The 21,273-nt window shown below is 38.8% G+C and overlaps 2 protein-coding genes across 9 annotated transcripts in view; one reads left to right on the top strand and one right to left on the bottom strand.

Moving 5' to 3' along the window:
- Positions 1-17,429, top strand: part of RAB3GAP1 (RAB3 GTPase activating protein catalytic subunit 1) — a 43,532-nt gene extending 26,103 nt beyond the window's left edge. For 2 of the 4 annotated variants that reach the window (XM_042468515.1, XM_042468534.1), the window contains 7 exons: positions 7,282-7,509; positions 8,383-8,479; positions 8,568-8,671; positions 8,768-8,883; positions 9,712-9,814; positions 14,908-14,928; positions 16,514-17,429. In XM_042468515.1, the coding sequence (XP_042324449.1) occupies positions 7,282-7,509; positions 8,383-8,479; positions 8,568-8,671; positions 8,768-8,883; positions 9,712-9,814; positions 14,908-14,928; positions 16,514-16,756 (912 nt within the window). In that variant the 3' untranslated portion in view covers positions 16,757-17,429. Of the gene's footprint in view, positions 1-7,281; positions 7,510-8,382; positions 8,480-8,567; positions 8,672-8,767; positions 8,884-9,711; positions 9,815-14,907; positions 14,929-16,513 lie in introns of those variants that run through there. The other 2 variants (XM_042468525.1, XR_006104083.1) reach the window with 2 other exon arrangements.
- Positions 17,430-17,941: 512 nt separating this feature from the next.
- Positions 17,942-21,273, bottom strand: part of ZRANB3 (zinc finger RANBP2-type containing 3) — a 94,196-nt gene continuing 90,864 nt past the window's right edge. For all 5 annotated transcript variants that reach the window (XM_042444938.1, XM_042444937.1, XM_042444941.1 and 2 more), the window contains 2 exons: positions 19,004-19,135; positions 17,942-18,239 (listed from right to left, as the gene is read on the bottom strand). In XM_042444938.1, coding sequence (XP_042300872.1) covers positions 18,141-18,239; positions 19,004-19,135 — 231 coding nt within the window. In that variant the 3' untranslated portion in view covers positions 17,942-18,140. The remainder of the gene's footprint in view (positions 18,240-19,003; positions 19,136-21,273) is intronic.

The following is a 21,273-nucleotide window of genomic DNA, read 5'->3' as shown; positions in this document are numbered from 1 at the left end:
TTAGATAGGAACCAGATAGGGAATAGGTTAGGGTCAAGATAAGAATTACCTTGAGGCGATGAAGAGCCTTTGAGGATGGAATAGGCTTCAGAGAAAGGCAGTTTTAAAAAGCTTAAAGTACCCAAGAGAGGACAAGGAGTGTCCTGGGTGAACTGAAGTGTTGTACTAGGAGAGACATAGTGTGTAGTAATAAGTAAGGTATAAATAATTAGAAGAGGTGTAGGAAATAAAAATGTAATAAAGATTCTGAGTGTTTTGGTTTGTATACGGAAACATTATAAAAACAAGAAGCAACAAAAGTCAAACAGTGTAACAAATAAAGTATTCCAGTAATGTATCAAATATGAACAACATCCAACACAAGAGCTACTGTATTTGACTTAACTTGCAAATAAACTTATAACTTTGTTTCAGCAAGTAACTATCTGGAGTGATTTCAGAAGTGCAGTTTGCACGCTACCAACATTAAGGAAAACCTTTTAGTGTTAAAAATCCCTTGAGTGGTTTGGGAAAGTAAGTCACCTTCCCAAATTGGTGGCAGCGGTGGCACAAAGAGAAAGAGTAAAAGGTCCATAAAGAGATTTTGGCAGTGCCACGTTGTCACCATCACACTTGTATTTGCATATATATAATGAGAGTGCAGAGAGATGAGCATCTGCGAATTGGTAGGAATCCAAGTATAGTGCTTGGCACGAATCCACGCCTCTCGCCATTTCACAGATTCTCATGTCTCTCTCAAGCTGCATCTCTCTCCAGCCTTGCAAGTACAAGTTTTGGATTTTGGAGTATTTCAGAATTTGGAATTCTGGATAAGGGATACTCAACCTGTATAGAGTTGTGCCTAGGCTTGCTTTTCTTAGCCATTGTTGTTGTTTGTCTGCAAATTGTTTCCAACTTTAAGGTGAACCTATCACAGAGTTTTCTTAGCAAGATTTATTTAGAGTAGGTTTTGCCTTCTGAGTTCTAAGGAGAGTGTGACTTGCTCAAGGTCATTTTCCAGCGATGGAGGTGGAAACATCCTATAACATGGGTTGATTCCATCTCTTGCTCCGAAATAGGCAGGAAAAACAGACTTGAAGGAGTCGCCACCAGAGGGAGCAACCCCCACCATCCCTCAGTCTTTTTCCTGCCTCGCTCCGAGTAGGCTGTGTTTTTCCTTTTCTCCTCCTTCTTTGACTTTGTCTTAAAGACTTTAATATTTCTTCTAATATTTCTTCTATTCTTCTTCTATTCATGATCTGTTCTCTCCTGCAAAAAACAGCAATGTTTTTCTTTAGTCTTTCTCTATCCCTTTGCCTCTCTAATGGCTGAAACAAAGCCAGGCAGGGAGAGACAGTTCAGAAGCTGCTGTGCTGTGAGGCAACAACTCCAGCATTAAAGAATAAAAAGACAGCCCAGCCATGTCTGGCTGAAGCCCAGGAACGGCTGGAGGAGGGAGATCCCTCTGTCCTGGACCAGATGTGCTCCTCTGCAATCTTCAACCTCAAGAAGGTGTCTGTACAGTGAGATGGACATCCCAAAAGGAATTGGCGCGGTGGAGGAGGGAATATTCCCTGTCCTTAACCAAAAGGCGCCACACCGCAGTCACCATCCCCAGAAGGGGTTTGGGCGGTGAGATGGACAACCAGAGAGGCCTTGGCGTGGCCAGAGGAGAGAACCACCTGTCCTTGGCCAGATTACGCCCACTGCAGACATCAAACCTGGGAAGAGGTTTGGGCAGTGAGAGAGAGAGGAGGCAGACTTCAAGAGGTGAGTCATGATCCTACTTCTAATCCTATGTTTGTGGGTTAAGAGTTACCCCAGAAGTTTGTTACTGCCTTCCATTGCCAGTTTTCAAGGAGATTTCATTTACCTCAATAGTGTGATTAGAGAGTTTGTTTCTGGCTTACATTGCCAGTTTTCAAAGAGATTTCAGTTATCTCATTAATATGGCTAGAGAGTTTGTCTCTGGCTTGCATTGCCAGTTTTAAAAAAGTTTCTGGCTTGCATTGCCAGTTTAAAAGAGACCTCAGTTGCACAGAAGTGCAAATGGAGAGTTTCCCTCCAAAACCAACTGCCTCCTCCTCCTCCACCTACTCTCCTTCCTCCATGATCCACTTGGACTGAAGGCATCAGAGAGGGTTAACAAAAGGATTTGCCAGGTACATCATCCCCTAGTTGGATATTTCAGTCACTCCTTTGGATAAATTTGCCTAAACAGTTTATTTATTGTTCTCTCCTTTTTAAAATAAGAGACAAAGCTGCAACTTAAGGTGTGGCAGCCATTTTGATTAAAGACACCAAGTCAAAGAAGAAAGGCCTGCTGCTTCTGCTCCAGTCTGCTTCTCTTAAAACAAAATATTAACTGGAGTTCATTCCTCACAAGGGGAATCTGATCTGAAATAAATATATATATTTATGAAATACAAATAAAACTGAAGGCCTTTCAGTGGCTCCTGAAAGCTCCTGAAATCTCTTAGACTTTTGGGGTCTGATGATCTTTTATTATTGCTATATTTGTTTTTATGTTATTATTATATACGACAATTAATATATTACAATTTAATGACACCTCGGTGCAATTAAAAGCTAGAAGATCCTGATCTTTCTCAAGGGAAGAATGTTCTCCCCATCCAAACCTGGGCCTTCAACACCAGATACTCCATTTTCATACAGATTTTATGAAGGTCATAAGGCCTCCATAGATTGTTATTGTGAGACCAAATCCAATAGCTCTGTGTGTCTGTCTATAGTTACAGCTCACCTCGTTATGGGAATCAGCAGATCCCACTTATGATTGCCATAGTTTATGCTCAATGAAAGTTGTTTCTCCTGTTTTCATTTTTTCTAGAGCTATATGTGGCCTACAGCACTCGTTAAAAACTAACAAACAAACAAAAAAAAAAAACACTTGAGGTCAAAATAAAGTTCTGCCAGAACATTAAAAAATGGTTTAGGATAGTGGCTATTTCAAAAGACACTAGCCTAAATGGGATTTGACACAATCCAAGACCACAACTGGTTTAGTTCCACTACAACAACAGATTTGATCAAATAAATTGACACATAGATGTCCATTACAAATAAAATCTGACATTTCTACCTCTTACTGGGGACAAATTGTTTACAATAAAGTCTCTTGGCTGAGTCTAAAGACAACAAAAAGACCTTACCATCTTTTATTTAAAAAAAAAAAGGTTCTTTCCTATAATACATTCCTATAAAACAAGGCCCTGATTTTCCTATATTGTCTAAATATGATAATGGAGAGCCTTTAGAGATCAAGATCGCTCCATTTTTGTGACTGAGCATTTTGCAGTGTTACTACACAATGGTTAAGATTTTTAAATAACATTTCCGAGGCCACCCCTTTACTCCAATTAGTCTACAAGAAACGGTCTTGATTTGCCACAAGGCAAAGGTGACTTTTCTTAGACCGGGGCCTTCAATCCTAGAGACACTCTTCAGAGCTGTCTTCAAAAAGTTGTCAGTAAGAGTGGGATAAACCTGCCACATTGCACCTAAGTTCTGTGTCTGTTAATAAGCCTTATCATTTACCTTGACAGGTAATGGCAAAACTCCAGTTCTAACCAATGGATAATTCATTATAAGTCCTGGGTTTCTCCCATTTATACTCAGGCTTTATGAGACACACATTCCCTCTCTCTTTCACACACATACATATACAATATACATGTATATATACATACCCTAATAAAATGACAGATAAACGATCATAAACAGCATCCTCCTTGGCAATTAGGGCTGCTTCAACTATGTCATTTTCTCAAGGGCTGACCTTATGTGGGCTAAAGATTTTATGAGATCCCTCATAATCAGGTGAACATAAAATTATATCAAGACAACCTACAAAATACTCAGAATGGCTGCTTTCTCAGCTTATGCCAGGCCAGATATAATACAATTTGACAAAAGGCCACAGGCAGCCTCTATATTGGTCAAGAGGCAGATTTTAAATAAAATCAAACAAATATACAAACTGCGGTCATATGGATGCCTGTTCTAAACAAAATTTGATAATTGATTGGTGATATACTCTTTCAACAATCACGATCCAATATTGATAAAAAATTTAATGATAAGGGAAAATCATTTGCTTTTTCACATAAAAATAAAAAATGAAGTCCCTTCATCAGGGACAATCCTCCTTTCCCCCCCATAGATACTTATTTTACAAGAGACAATAGGTTTGGCAGACAGTGGTCTGAGCTTAGTTACCAACCTTGCCATCAGCCCCAGCAACTGCTTCACCTAAACCTACAACAACAATGTTCAGTGACAATTCTTGTCAAACAATGACACAAATAGCCTCAGTCCTGGCTGACTGGTGCTAAAGGGTGAGAGGAAGACTGCAGTCTTTCTTTCATCTTTCATAACAAATTCAGCCAGGGTCCTCCCAACTCTAAAGATTTGCTCACATATACATATACCATTCTCATCACTATTTCATTGCTTCCTCAAGATACAGGAAAGCAAAGATTCATTGGCTGATACCAAAAGCCACAAGACGTTTGATCAATATTGTGACAATTAAAAAACTATAAAAACAAAGAGGCTTGTTCCAATCTTCTTTAATTCTACATTTAAAACAATCAAAACAAAATTTAGAGTGTGATGCTAGACCTAAAATGGATCAATTGGTTTATTAAAAACAAACAAACAAAAAACAGGGTCAGACTGGAGATTCTCCAGAAAACCCTGGAGGCACTTCAGCTCCATGATTTTGTGTGTCCCTGTTCTTAGTTGTAGTTGTTTCTGCATCCCAATCCACCTACCTCATCACAATTATCTACACACTGCTTACCAGGAAAAGCTTTTTCCATACAAGGCTCTACCATTCAGTCTGTTGTTTTATTCAGTGACACTCACTACACTGATAGGGACACATTAAAACAGTGAGATCTTCATTTATACCCATAACTTCACAATGTCCTGATCAGATCTGTTTCTCTTCCATAAGATGTAACAGATGTCGAGTTGTGCTTTCCTTCCTATCCAGAAAAGGGTTTTTCTGCTAACTCATAAAAAGGACAACCTAGTTCCATTTCAGAAGCTACAACACTTTGGAGTGGTTGTAGATACATTGCTGACCAGAGTCTACCTGACCAAACAAAGGGTAAGATCCATGAAGAACACCTTCAAGCAGGTAGGTTGTTCTCAGTTATCTGACCTAGTGTTACTAGCGCACCTACAGTGCCTGATCTGCTTCAATTAATAGTTTGTCATAAACATGAGGAGCCTAGAGTGGTTCCTCTAGCTATTTCAACAATAAATGTCACAGATAAATCACTTGTTCTGACATATACCAAATAAGTTCAAATCCCTTTGAACGGTGGTTGTGCTGCCAATCGAAAAGGATTGTCTGATTTGGCCCCTGATGGAGTTCCAAATAATGATAGATGCCAGCTTAGGGTGATGCAAATCATTTTGTTACTCCCAATAAGCAAAATGAATATGACCAACAATCTCTACTCCACAATATAAATTGGCTTCAATTAAAACCAATAGTGTTTGTTTTCAACCACAACTACTAACAGCTCAATTCTGATTCAAATTGCCAAGTTTATATTAAGGGTTCATATACACCAAATGACTGACCCAATCCAGGTCACTCATGACAAAATCAACATTTCCAATAACTTGATTCAACAAATGATTTCAACATCTTTTTGTCACAATTAAATTGTAGCTTGTCTTGGATCCATTTTAACATGCTACAAGAAGATTGAGATATCTCTGTTGTGATCAGTTGCTGATCACTCCATTTACAGTGCAGCTACTTCCTCTGCACTACCAACAATCACATCCATCTAAGATAAATGTAGGACATGACATGGCCTTCATCTTCCACATTTACATGTCACCTCTGTTGAGTTGCCTTGAATCAAAAAGAGGCTTCCTTTGGAAGACACATCTGGTGATTCTCACATAAGTGATATGCCTCAGTTCACCCACCCATTGGTTTGGGGAGCTTTGGTAAGTCCCATGTTATAGGATGTTTCCACCTCCATCGCTGGAAAAAGGAACATTGGGTCTTACCTGTGAGATGTTCGTTTTCAGCGATGTAGGTGGAAATATCCTCCCCACCCAGAACTGAGAAGGCTGTTTTCCCTTGACTTTGCAAGGGTGGTTGTTAGTTAGTTATTTTTAGTTTGACTTTATGATAGTTTCCATTGATTATACTGTACTTAGATTTGCATTAAATGCTCTCTGAGTTTGTTTTCTATCCTCGGCTGTAATATTGACTGAGGGATGGTGGGGGTTGCTCCCTCTGGTGGCGACTCCTTCAAGTCTGTTTTTCCTGCCTATTTCGGAGCAAGAGATGGAATCAACCCATGTTATAGGATATTTCCACCTACATCGCTGAAAACGAACATCTCACAGGTAAGACCCAATGTTCCTTTCAGTTTAGGATTTCCCTGGCCAAGTGGGAATTTGAACCCTGGTCTTCAGAGTTGTAGTCCAATGTTCAAACTACTACACTATGTTGGCTCCACTTTTAGCCATGGGCATAGAGAATTCAGTCATCTGTGCCATCAGAGGATAGTTATTATCTTGTCCCTTGTGGGTTTTCACAATGTTTCTATTTTATTTAGTTATTCCAAGGATTTGTCACTTGTTTATCACTATCACTTGTCCTACTAAATCATTAAGAGTAGTTAACTTGATTTACTGGTACTTAAGAGAAAGAATGAGAGAACAAGAAGCAAATAGACTGAATCTTACAAGATGCCATATGCTTGTGCTTGTAATGCTAAACCTCATTTACAAAACAACTGAGATATCTTGGCTAATTAAAACACTTGTATAGTGTGAAATCAGATTTTAAAATATATACTATGGTAGCTAATAAATCCATTCATCTATACAGGCTATTTTTACTCTAGGTATTTCGATCTTCCTTTGTTCCTGTTTCTGTTAGAGAAGAAAGTTATGATGAACACATGTCTAGCTGATACCTACAACTGATGATCATGTATATATGACAGACAGATAATTGAGCTAAACAATATAGTAATGTAGTGTGAGAAACAATTCTGGTTTATGTATTTTGTGGAGCTGCTTTGAGATTTTGTACAAATGAAAACTCAGGTTTGACTTTTCTGCTGAGTTAGTGGCTGTTATTTCAGGAGTTTTGTACCTGCTTCTATGTATGTACCTTTCTAAAGAGGCAGATATCAAAATTCTGTGCCCTCTTGCTAAGCAGATTTTGTTTCGGAAAAAAATCAGAAATAAACATGTTCTGCTTCTGTGTTCCTCCCTGCCCCCATTCCATCCTAGGCAGCCAACCCTGGTTGTTGTCTGGAGGATTTTGTGAGATGGTATTCACCTCGGGATTACATTGAGGAAGAAACTGTGGATGAAAAGGGAGACATAGTAATTAAGGGCGAGCTGAGTGCCCGAATGAAGATCCCAAGCAATATGTGGGTTGAAGCATGGGAAACAGCAAAGCCAATACCCGCAAGGAGGCAACGGCGACTTTTTGATGACACTCGTGAGGCAGAGAAGGTAAAAAGACTCCCAAGAAGCTGTTAAGAAGGTCTGAACATTGCAGTTTCCAATTGGTATTGAATTAATTATGACACAATACACTTCTGACGGTAGTTGTATGTTCTGTACTGTATCCTACTCATAGTATTAACACACTGTGCAGATTGCTTTTAAGATTGGATTAAAAATGAGTTTCCTTCTGGAAACAGATTTCTTTGGATTAGAAGTCATTTTATTAGTTGAAACATGTAAACAAAGTCATCAAAGGCACTTTGAAGTAATTGTAAAGATCGACAGTTGGGAGTTTAATATACTTTGGAAATGAGGACTTTCATGATTTTATTTGGCAGTAATTATGAGAGTTTTTTCTCTCAGCCTTCTGCTTCCTGCCCTTCATCCGTTCCAAACAGATTCCCTTCCTTTTGGAGGCGATGTTGCTTCATTCCTAAGCAACCTCCCCATCCAAAAATTTATGCTGGTTAATTGAAAGTCGGCTCTGCATTGTTTCACTTGTTTGATGCTTTTCTTGAAGTTATTGACAGATTAAAACTATTGTGGTCTGATTATTCATTATTATTTTTTTGGTAGAGTTCAGTTTCTTTCAGATAATTTGACTTTTCTAATGCTGGATATGGAGCCTAAACTTTCCCAAAAGTGTAAGAGTTTCTATAATTGCAGTAGAAATTCCACCGACCCCCCTGGAATTAAGGATAGTTCTTACAAAAGTTTTAAACTATAAATATAGAAGACTTGTTATTCGGGTTCATTCTGGCAGCCTTAGTTCCCATAAAGCTAGCAGAGAAAGATTATGTCTGTTGAGCAGAAGCAAGGTGCTCAGGCATTAGTGATAGAATTGTTATGGTGATGTTGTCTTTTTTACCATATCTTCAGGTGCTACATTATTTAGCAGTTCAGAAACCTGCAGATCTTGCAAGGCATCTTCTGCCTTGTGTCATCCATGCAGCTGTACTCAAGGTAAAGGAAGAAGGTAAATAACACTTGGTGAGCAATGCCACATGCTTGGAATAAAGGTAAACTGTTGCTACAATATCTTTCATTCATGTTTTTCTGAACAGAATCAATAGAAGACATTTCTTCAATAAAGAAGATAATTAAGCAGATAATCACCCATTCTAGTAAAGTACTCCGGTTTCCAAATCCAGAGGACAAAAAACTTGAAGTAAGATTTTTTTTAAATAAAAGTTTGATATGTGCAGAAAGGAAACTCTAAAGTTTGACATGTGGAAGCATGAAACTATTTTCTCTTCTTGTATAGGAAATCATTGGTCAGATTATGAGTGTGGAAGCCACTATTGCCCGTGCAAGGTCACTGAAAGCAAAATTTGGCATAGAGAAGTGTGATCAAGAAGAGGAACGCAAAGATCTAGAAAGGTGAATGATCTCAGATTCCTTGTATTTCACAGGGCTTTACAGATGAAATTCCTTCATGCCCTCTTTTCTTGCTTCAGTTAGTCACCATGAGTGCAAGACTGTTTCAGGTGTATAAGTTGTAATTTACTTATTTGAGTATTTGATTAACAGTCAACATGTATTACCATGTCTTGTTTCATATATTTACATATACTTCAGTATCCCTGGCTATAGAGAAACATGCCACATGGCCTTTACTATAAACATAGGTCTTTATGCATTTAAATTGGTTTTGAATTGGCTCACAGAAACCAAGAGTAATGCTTGTGTTCACATAAATGTTGCTCATCAGGGAAGGCAGACAGGGTGGATTTGTATATGAGAGAGCAAGGATGATTGGAATCCCATGACAAATCCAGTCACAGGTGGCCATAGCCTTGTATGAGACAGCAGCTACAAATGCATTTATTCATTGGTTTTAAAAACTAACTGTTATACATCACAACTCTTCTGGATGAGAGAACTAAGAAATTAAGTCTGATGGCAAAATATTGACTGGTTCAGTAAGCGTTCCAAGAGTAGTTGATTCACAAGATACATGTTGAACCCTTCATGACTGAATTGCCACATCCTTTCAGTGGAATTCATCTGGGTGACTTAATCATTTTTGCAGTTGAACAATCAAGAGATGACATGACAAGTGATATTATACATCAGTTATCTGTTGAGTATATTCAGTGTTGGCGCTTGCATTGAGAGGTTTTGAAGAAGCAAGTCTTTTTAAAAACAAAAACAAAAAAGCCTCTTTTTCTGAATTGTTACTTTCTTACTTTCACTCTATGTTGTCAGATTTGTGAATTCTTTTCTGGAACAGCCAGAAGTCACAGTCATCGGTGCTGGAAGAGGTCCTGCTGGTATTATAATTCACAAGCTTTTTGTGAATGCTCAGAGGGTAAGCCAAACATTTTAGACCACACAGACCATGTAAAATTGTTATTCGTTCTTAAAGATGACAGCTTGTGGACAGCTTGTTAAGATGGCAATCTTCAGGCCTTTATTCAGATATTATTATTATTATTATTATTATTATTATTTTACTCTGCTTATGTTTCCAGAAGGGCCAACTGTCCCTGAAGTGTTATGAGATGCATGAAGTATAATGCTAATAATACTGGTTCATTTTATGAACAAAAAAAAAAAATAATTCCGTTTACAAGATGTGTTAAGAGCATTCTGTGTTCTCTCAAGCCCCCAAATGCTAGCAAATGGCAGTTCATAAAAGATGCACCATATTCATATTAGTTAAGATTTAGAGGTCTCAGCTTCATCATTTCCTTGCAGCTGGATAGCTGGCAGTGGCAGAATGGTGGGCTCATGCCCAGATTTGTTTGCTCACTGGGTGTTTATTTCACATTGATTTTCTTTTGGTTCATGAATTTTGATTTAATTTTGAATAGGTTACAGTGGCCTTATCAGACTTGAAATTGAAAACAAAATGTTTTACCAAACTGGAAACTTTGAACATCTCAGTTGAAAAAGAGAAATAGATAGTATATTTTTAAAAAAAATTGTATAATGCTTAGAATGGTAACATAAGGAAAGTCCTTGAACCATCAACCTCTGCTGAAAGGAGGGTGCCACTACCTGACAAGCACCTACCTAGAGGCTGCCTCTTTTGTCTCCCTGTTTCCTCTGTATCTGTTTCTTCAGTGGCCTCTCAAAGAGGTATAGTGATCTCCCAAGTCACCCTTCCTCTAGTGCCATGGCTTTGAGGAACCTTCAGAGCTAGGCAACAAAGGAACATGCAGCTGCAAAAAGAGTAGGTCTGTGTTTATGCTTGGCCTTCTTGTGTAACACTGGTGTCAACTACATCAAAACTGAGTAAGATTTCAGACTAAGAATTCACATAGAGTTTGTCATATGTCTATTTAATATGGATAGTGGATAGGAAGTCAAGAAGTTCCTCCTGTGATTTAGGTAGTCCAGAAAAGATGACTGGGAGCAGTGGAATCAAACTACAGGAAAAGAGATCACACCTAAATCTCAGGAGGAACTGCCTGATGGTCCAAACTGTTTGACAGTAAAATATCCTGCCTTGAAGTGTGGTGGAGTCTCCTTCCTTTGAGGTTTTTAAACAGAGGCTGGATAGCCATCCGTTGGGAGTGTTTTGTGTATTCTTGAATAGCAGGGGGTTGAACTCAGTGCCCCCTGTGGTCTCTTCCAACTCTATGATTCTATGTGGAAAGTAATGCATTTATAAATCTAATGAAAATATGGAGTTCATGATGTCTCTGAAAATGTTTCAGATCCTCTTTTGCTATTTTTTGAACTCCTCTGTTGAATGTCTCTTATAGGAAGGTGCTGACAGGACAGAGCTGGTGGGGGGGAATGGCAAGAAACTTAGAGAGGGTTCAGTAGTAATGGATATACACTCTTCACATGCCCTCATTAATTCTACTCTTAATTTCCCACTTATTTGACTATTTTCTGTCCCTCTGTATTTTAAAATTATTTTAATACAGAAACATGTTGAGTAGGGGAAAACACTGGTATAAAGAGCTCTTAAGCTGTATGAAAACCAAAACTCACGATTTTTGTGTTAATAGCACCTCACTTGTAGGCACGTAGCTGTTGAACAAGGAATGTCATGTTCCCTGGGGCTGTCATTCCCTCACTCTAAACTGGAATAGCCTTAAATAATAATAATAATAATAATAATAATAATAATAATAAATTTTATTTGTATACCGCTTTTCCATAGATCAAAGCGGTTTAGTTAGAAATAATTAGAAGTGCCTTTTAATCGAAACTGCAAACATATTATACCACCACTCCAGCAAATAATTTTGTAGCTGTTCCCCTTGACATAATGCCAGTTTCCCCCAAAAATCTGTAAAATGGAGAAACTGGCTGCCAAAATGTACAAGCAACATGCCACCTACCTTCAGTCACTCATCCAACTTGAAAATGAACAGTTTCTACCTCAAAACTGGTATGGTTTGACCTTAAACCTGTATACATGGCTTGGTTTCAAAATAGCCCATCAGACCATTTGCCAAGTATAAGTCACAGAACCTGCTACCACTTCCTCTCAAATGTCTGGCCATAATGGCAAAATGTGAGTCATCTGTCTTGCTCTTCACATAAAGCTGCAATTGCAGTCCTGCAATTCAGTGAAATGGGAAAATAACAGTATTTCTCAAAGAATAGATTACAGATCTGTGTGTTCCTTTCAGGGCACTAGTTGTATGAAATGACTAGACATTTAAGGACATTGCTGCATATTATATATGTACAGTCTATTTTGTACTAAAACAATTAAAGCAAAGGAGTCATTTCCTAGCTTGCCAGGGAAAAAAAGAATAAATTTTGTAGCAGAGAATGAGCTTATATTCTTCTCCCCATGATATATCAGATTCTGGAATGCTGTAATATATCTAAGAATAAGACTCCTTTACTATTGCAGCTCATGGTATTGATTCAGCTGTTTGGGGCTCAAGGAAGAATCTGGGCAGATAGAAGACCTTAGGGAGTGTCTGAAGGTTATAGTAACAGACAAGCCTTCTTAGAAGGTATCAGAGTGGACCAGGCTGGAAAAGAAGTGAGGGCAGGTGAAGGCCTAAAATTAATGATTACATGTATGCTGATATTCACAAACAGCCTGATGTAAGATGTGTAATTGCAGACGACTCAAGTAGTTTATGATGCAGCTTGAATCTAAAGTACTCCTTAAATGAGCAGAAGGACTCTGTGTCTCCATAGAGGCAGAGTTGCCAGGTCTCCAAATGGGTTGTAGCCTTCTGTTTTGCGCTGTTCTGGAGGTTTTTATGAGCTCATAGTACCTTCTTTTCAAGTGTGCAAGTACTTGTAGTAGGAAAGCCTTGTTCTTCTACACACAAACATTTGAATATAAAGTCTCCTGTTTTATCTAATGGGAATAATCTGAGGGAACAATGCCATATGGAAATTAGCTTTCCATGGATGTGAAAAAAAAATCAGATAGTAGAAAAATCTGTTTAGAATTTTGTTAGAAAGCTTGCCTTTGATATTGGTAAAATATGTAACTGTGTTTCTAATGAGATGTTGTGATAATATAGCAGGTTATTGTTATTAAATTGCATTGAGTTGTGTGCCATTCCACACAAGTGGAAGTCTAAAGCAGAGAGCTGAAGTAAGGAAGAGGTGGCAAGAAAAACCCAGTACAGGCAGTCTTCTGCACTACATTAAATGCCTCCCACCATGGCTGACACTTTAAAATGTGTTTGGAATAATATTTTTCTGCGGTGTAGTGGTTTGGGTTTTGGACTATGACTCTGGAGACCAGAGTTTGATTCCCAGCTCAGCCATGAAACCCACTTGGTGACATCGGCAAGTTATACTCTCTCAGCCTCAGGGGAAGGCAATGGCAAACCTCCTCTGAACAAATCTTGCCATGAAAACCCCATGATAGGTTTGCCCTGGGTCATCGTAAGAAATGGCTTGATGGCTCACAACACACTCAACCTTTCTTGTGATTGGAAGGGGAACAGCTTATATGCACCCCCACCCCCAATTTATTCTCCCACGGATGAGAGTGTGTGACTCGTCACAAATCAAACTTCAGGAATGTGAAGGCTTTGAACTTGGTTCACCTCAGTTCTAGTCTGAAACTTAACTATTGCCACTGACTTGCTGAGTTTACAGAGGTGCATGCTGAACCAGGAAAGTGCAGCTGTTTCCTTTCAGCTAGTTGACCTTTATTGTCTCCAGAAGTATTCTGTAGTTTCTTTCACTGCAAGTGTCCCCCTTGTGTTGTCATTATCGAACTAGTACCCCTTGTGTAAATTCCTTCAGCTAAAATGTAATGATTTGAAATGTATTTAAATCCTTCTGAAAAACTGGAGGACCAAATTTTATTCCATGGTAGAGCAGAAATCAGCACTATTAATTTTCATATTGATGGTGATGAAGATCTCCTTCTGTGGTAAATTTGCAACAGATTAGAACTTGTTTTTGTTTTCGTCCCAAAGTTGTTGGATTGCAACTCCTGTCATCCTAGCCAGCATAGAGAATGGTGAGGGATGGTGGAAGTGGAAGTCCTACAACATCTGGAGAGTCACACATTCCCCATGCACTGGTTAGAGGGTCAAACAATCAACTTTACTTCTATACTCATTTCCAGTGGCATCTTTTTAAAATATATTTTCTTGATGTTTAATTTTAATAAGAAAACCTTTGGTTGAAAAACACAAGCAGAATTTCTTTAGCAGGATAGCTCTTGACATTTGCATAAGAATCCTATGAGCCTAGGTTTTTAGCTCAAGCAGTTTTCATGGCAGAAACAAGATCTAAAAATAAAATAATATTCTTCCTTTGTATGCATCAGTGGTTTTTATAAGTAATCTTTGGGGGAAATGCTATTGTTTTAAAAAGAATTGGTTCTGCTTTTTAAAGGACACCATTCTTGATAATCTCATTGAAAGCAGTGATTTCTTCTGTTTATTTAGGTGGGTACATTAAGTCACAAACAAAGTCCCAGATTGTCTTTCAAGTATCAGCTTGGTTGATATTTCTTAACTGCCTAAAAATGCAAGAAATAAAACTCCTGGTGGTAAACCTCTCCATGTACTGATATACAAAGCAAAGCTGATGGATGCATAAGTTGCTTGCCCTGTTCATTTTCAGTGATAACAGTAGAACCACAACAAAGGAGTGTGTCTGTAGTGACTGCCTCTATTGAGACCTACCATAGACGGGGAGCTTCTGGTGGCCACCAGTTGCTAGATCTGGAGGTACACAGAAAGTTGCGTGCAGTGGATAGATTTTTTAAAATTAGATTTTAGTTTTTACTGCTGTATTGATTAAATTGGTCATCTCCATTGGTGTGCCTGTTTGTGTTCTAATTGTCAGTCACACTTTTCTTGATAGCTTTTCTTGATATACCTGAATGCTGGGTATGCTGCCTCTTAAAGCAGACAGTTCTGAAACCTCTCCCTAACCCCATGTGAGTCATATCTGACTTGCCTTTCTTTTTATCTTTTGTTACTGATTCCATTCTTTATCCAGCTGACTGAATCTCCTGAGGAGGTAACTAGATTTTTCCCTAATTCCTCTAGCCATCTGCCTAGCTTCATGTAGGTGCACAGGAATGAATGCTATAGCAGCATAGCATAATGGCTTGATTTGAGTAGTATTGATCATTTGCATATTCACACCATAATTTTTTCTCCATATTTCCAACTGCTAACATGGTTTTATAATATCACAAGTTTTGAAACTAGTTATGGAGAAACTTGTGATTGAAAAACCAGAGCTTCAAGTGGGTATGTTGTCAGTATGCAACAGAGAACCTTTCCAAATGAAAAGGAGAGTATAAACAAAGTGAGAAACATTTTGAAGATGAAAAGCACCTTGTTTGGAAATACAGTTGTTGCTTGTGACCTCTTACTGGGCCTATATGTCTTTTGGCTAGCAAGGATCAATCATGTATAATGTCAAGAAATTCAAGCACAACAGTAAAACTGTTGCAAAAACATGTAACGATACAATGCAGTGTATTGCTTTAGTGATACAATCTCATGATTTCCCAAGTTAGTTTACGTTGTTAGTTGTTTTAAACTGCCAGCCATCAACTCCTGTATTTCCTTGGGGGTCGGGCTTCTGAATCATTTTGTGAAAGCGGTCTAATATGTCCAATCTTTCTTTTGTATCGGATAAGGGAAGGAAATTTATTTCCAGAGTGGTTTGTGACTTGTTTTCAACCTGTTGGGTGTGTCTGTGCCAGGGCTATTAATCTGAAAGAGAAGTGATAGCTATGTGGAGTGTAGATTGAAGCCACAGAATCTCCAGGGTAATCTTCTGCCATTTTACAGAGTCTGAGCACTACAATGATCTGCGTATCAGCTACCTACTTTATTATATTAGCTAAATAACCTCTCCTAGCCTGACCCCCCCCCCACCTCCTGCAAACATCATTTACCCATGCTCCGATCACCAGCAGGATAGGCCACCTTCTCTCCATGTAGGTTGTGGGAGGAGGAGTTACAGTCATGGCAATAGTGTCACAATTGTGACTATGTAGCCATTATGTATGATAGTCACAATTGCTACTTATGAAGAATTATGACACTATTGCCTCTGTCGTAACCTCCCATCACTTATTTTATCAAACATCAGTTGCGTGGCGAGGGAGTTCCCTTCTGCCAGTGAGTGGATGCATTCATCAAGTCTGGGGGTCAGGCCAGGAGAGGTTGCTGTACCAAAGTAGGCATCTAATACAGATAATTCTGGCTAGTAGTTGACACATCGAAATTGGTGTGGGAATCAGATCAGTGTGAAGCCATCCAAGGAACACTTTTGTGCTTGACTGATCGCAGTCAAGCAGTGTGCTCCCTTATGTAATACTCAGGGCTGAGCTTTTAATGTTTCACTACTGCAACTGCTGTGTTGTAGAAGCACAATAGATTCCAGAATTAAGGACTATGTGCTTTTACCTCAACTTAGTAACAGCGAACATTGTGCTTTCTCTGTCATGCTCATTTGGTCTCTCATGTTTTTGTGTAGTGCTGCTTGTAAACATCCAAATCTCATGTTTACCTATACAGTTCTTTTGTCTGAAATGGCCTATGAAACAAGCATAATCTTTCAAGTGAACTTCTGTTGTTGTTTTTAGATTGCTGCAGTGATGCCCCTTGAAGATGAACTCAAGAGATCTGGCTCCATGGATGAGAAACGTTTGAACTCTGGAACAGCTGCAGACTTTCCACCCCCAGCCGGGCGCGAGGTCATTTTACGCACCACTATTCCACGGCCTGCTCCTTACTCTAAAGCTCTGCCTCAGAGAATGTACAGTGTTCTTACAAAAGAGGATTTCCGACTGGCTGGTGCCTTCTCATCTGATACAACATTCTTCTAATGTCATTATCTACTGAACTGTGCTGATGTAGTTTTTCCATGGAATTCTATATCTGCCCAGTTCTTTAAAGATGAGGATAATTCTTTTTTTTGTAAATTAGTAATAATGAAATTCCTACCAAATTAAAATGTTGAACATTTTCTCATCAGATTTTGGTAGAATCTGAGAGTATTCCTTGCTGCCCAGTTTCTGTGGAGACTGTCTAGCTGCTGGTGTTAAGAGGGCCTTCCTGGGATGTTGACCAGGATTACTCATTTACATCTACCCAATGCATTCCAGTTCAGCAGATCTGCTTACACTGGAGAACAAAAAATAGGAGAACTATATTAATCTTGTGTAAAATTTAAGTATGGTGGTACTAGTAGACTTCCATGGCATTTTTGTGAATGCTTGTCTGGTTCAATTTTAAAGTGAGCATTACATAAACTGGTTCAAGCTATTTAAAAGTGCATATAAAACTTAATAAAATGCATCTTATTTGTGGTCTAGATTGCTGTATACCTTACTTAAAAATGGGCCAAAACCTTCCTTTATATAGTATGACAGGATTACTGTACCAGAGCACACCACCAGAATTCTTGCCATGGGATGAACTGTATTTAAACCCTGTGGAGTAGTAGCTTTGGACATTATACATGTACCGAAAAGAAAGAATAAAGGATTATTTTAAGTGCTTTGTTCTTCTAAATGAGTAATGTCTGTTTAATACTAGACTAACAGTATGCAAGAATGCTGACAATTACTTTATAAGAAATAGCAAAAAGTGAGGTTACCAAGTAAGCTGCTTCAACTCAAAGCCATGAGTTTATCATCTATGACCTAAATCTATTTGTAAGTCCGAACAAGAATAGACTCACCAAATTAATAGAAATTTGGTTAAATCATCAGTTACATTGCTTCAATAGATTAATTCTAGTTAGCTGGATTTAGGCCTCAATGTAACTGAAGACAGCAGTAGTTGAAGTCACATCAGAAATAGGTTTTAGAAATAGAGCACTAGACAACAAACTTGTTGCCACAGCACAGGTAACACTGACGTTTTAGTTCGTTCAATGAATGCAGAACTCCAGGTACTTCAGTTCTCCCCCGCTCTGAGTGTATAGCAACTTCTAAGAGATGCTAGTAGTGGCCTATACTAAACATGAGGAAAGTATAATGGTCATAAGAAAGAAGTCAGTAGTAGGATTAAAATGAAACATTCAAATTTATTTCCAGCATTGGGAACAGAAAATATAGGTTCATGTAGGTATTCATTTCCTTTTCTAATTTATTTGACATAACCCTCCAGTAGCTGTCACTAGCAAAGTTGGATAATACAACCATTGGGTTATAAAAATTAACATGTTAATGCATGATTAGTAGGAACAGTATCAATTAACATAATTCATAATTTCACAAAAAATTTAGTAATATCAGATCCATATTTTGAAGCTGTACTCTGTCTCTTCATTTGGCTTCTTTCCTTGGCTTGCTTTGCTGTTCTCTGAAAAGAAAGCAATACTACAGCAATCAGATTTAAAATACATTTCACAGCATGTATCCAGAGTAAGCGAGAGCAGGGACTAGTACAGTAGCCAGCATCTGATGTTAAATATTTTTAAATGGGATGGGGAAAGTGTAACTCTCAAGATGTTGAACTACAATTCTTCTGAGCTTTAGGCAACAAAGCCAATGGTAAGGAATGCTGTGTTTTGCAGTTCCTCAACATTTAAAGAGCCACACTTGGCTCAAACATGCCTTATTGACTAATATTTGCTGTTCTAACAGCTACTGCATTGAAAGAAGGCTGGAATCCTACATCAACCTGTATGTAACTTTGCTTTACATATACTTAACTACATAACAGCTATGTAACCCTGTCAACTGAACTGCTACGGTGTTCCATCACGCATAGGGAGACCATACCACATTGGTCACTTTGCTGGCTCTCCTATGCATGGTGTAAAAGCAGCCCTCCAATGGATACAGATGTTCTCGAACTATCCAATTCTAATTCCCACATCTACAAGCCCACACAGAGATATAACTCCCATACAGGATTCTGACTAACAGTCTAGATTTAGGTTCAGATCAAGATGAATGATTATACAGTACAGTTTTTCAGTGAGCAAACAGAATCCTCTTTTCACTGAGCTAAAGTCAACATTTTAACTTTTAAAAATCCAGGGAACATGTAACATTAACTGATGTGAAAGGAAGAAGAGATGGGCCTTGTGTATTGTGCAATGTTGCATTACAAGTACTCACCTCCCTGTGACAAACTGTACATAGTGTTTGAAGATTTTCTATAGAACATTGTCCACCACCACTATAAACCGGCTTTATATGATCTACTTGCCAGAAGTGACCTTCAGTTGGATTCAGTATAATTTCATTTAACTGGAATTAAAAAGAATAAGATAAGCTGCTAAAGTTTTTTCCAATAAAGACAACAGTTGCATTTAAACTCCACAATCCTCAAGTGGGAATGAGCTATATATACATTCTCCCCTATGCCATGATCTTGCCAGGAACAATACCCCACTGGATGGTCAGCCTAGATATTTGTTGAAAGATGTTTGCATTCTCTTTCCTCCTAAAATGGATAGGGATTTTCTGCATGCAAAATCTCCTCTCTCATTCGAATTAACCATGTGATTTAGGTCACTATCCCTTTGGGACTAAGACATTTTCTCAAAAATTTCTACTGAATAGTTTTTCCTCAATTCCTCCTCTCAACTTTTTTTGAAAAGATGGTGAGATAAATATTTCTTCTCAACCTGAACTATTCACTAGCTAGATTAGGATACATCTTTTATGTATATATAGATTAAAGCCATTAGAAAACTTTTGTTTTGAAATACAAGCTACGTTTGTTGTTTTTGAGTCAGTCTCAGTTCTTAGGGACGCAGAAAGGCACATATCTGCCTCTCTGCTGATTTAAGTCTAGATCCTAACAGGCTTGACATTGATATTTTTGACATTTAAATATTTTTGTTTCCTTACCAAAGGCTGAAGCCTTAGGAAATTTAGAGGTAAAACAAGCCGACCCAGACAAAGCCGGATCAAGGCCATGGCAACTGCACGTCATGGCCTCAATCTGCCTTTTTGCCGGCTGAAAAAGAAGCGGCAAACGGGTGCTCCTTTTTGCACCAGCAAAAAGCTGGCTTTTTAGTCCTGCTGGAGCCAGAAGCTGGCTTTAAGGTGTTCTGGCAGCATGTGGTGTCTAAACACATGCAGTCAGAGTGCCCAGAAGCTGGCCCACGTGGGCAGCCAGGCAGTGTGAAGATGGCTTCAGGGCATCTTGGGGGCATGCGTTGTGTGCGCGCCATGCTCTCAAGCCAGCTGGAAGCTGGCTTTTTATGTTGGTCTGTTCCGGCCCTTATATTACCCTACATTTTTCATGATATGGAAAATATAGGCTTGAGTGATCCCTGCAATCCTGGTTTGAAGAGATCATGCCAGGTAAAGTATGCCAGTTCAAATATTGTATCTGAAAGAAGCCTGTTCAACCGTGGACCAGAACTCTCAGTTCTGTAAGCATAAAATAAAGAGGCTCATTCACTCAGGGTTGGTCACAGGAGCAAAACAATGTACAATCGAACCTACATAGCCATGGGGGGGGGGGTATGTCCATATCCCTCCCCCTGCAGACACAAAAAAACCCCATGGGCCCCCAAGTCCTGTTGTCCCTAATGGCAGCACAATATGTGCATGGCCACGTGCATGAACCACTGTTGGGGGCATCCATCCATGGATACTCAAATCCGCAGATGGTGAGGTCCCACTGTAAATGCTGATTTCTGTCCATTGGATTATAGCCCCTTTCCAGCATTAGTCAAGTAAGTAATGGGAGGATGAGGGAATGATTGGCTCTGCATCATCTTTTCTTCTACCAAATATCCATGGAAAGCAACTGGTCTGAAGCAGTTCCAACTTGAAACTCACTCTATGTAGTGTGTGTGCCTTCAAGTTGCCTGTTGATTTATGATGACCTCCCATGAATTTGATAGGGTTTTCTTAGGCAATGAATACTCAAAGATGATTTTGACAGTTCCTCTACAATATAGCCTACAGCACCTGGTATTTGTTGGAGGTCACCCATCCAAGTACTAACCTAGGCTGGCCCTGGTTAGCTTCCAAGATTAGACGGAATTGGTGCCTTCAACTGAAATAGAGTTGGCAGGGCTAGAACAATTCCTTTTTGCATCTCTACTACGCACAGTCAAATACCTGAATGTGGCTTTTGTTAGGTAGTTGAAAGCCATAAAGTAGCTCACAATTTGCATTGTACATAAGACGGTATCAAATCTTTAGTGTTCTATATGCTGTGGGGGGTGAGTGGATAAGGTACAGCAAAGCAGAAACTAGAAACTGAAAATATATTCTGAAAATGTGACTCTTGAGAGTTTTCTAGCATGAACAGTTTAACAAAGTCACCTTTCCACTTTATGAATAAATTGAGATACCATTGTAAGTGCTATATAGCTGATTATCACCCGTCCTTTTCCAACCAGACTTGATTTTTTATCGTGCAC

This window comes from Sceloporus undulatus, chromosome 1 (genome assembly GCF_019175285.1).
Source record: "Sceloporus undulatus isolate JIND9_A2432 ecotype Alabama chromosome 1, SceUnd_v1.1, whole genome shotgun sequence".
Classification (NCBI taxonomy): domain Eukaryota; kingdom Metazoa; phylum Chordata; class Lepidosauria; order Squamata; family Phrynosomatidae; genus Sceloporus; species Sceloporus undulatus.
Note: the sequence above shows the minus strand (reverse complement) of the source record. Positions and strands in the feature narration are given on the sequence as shown.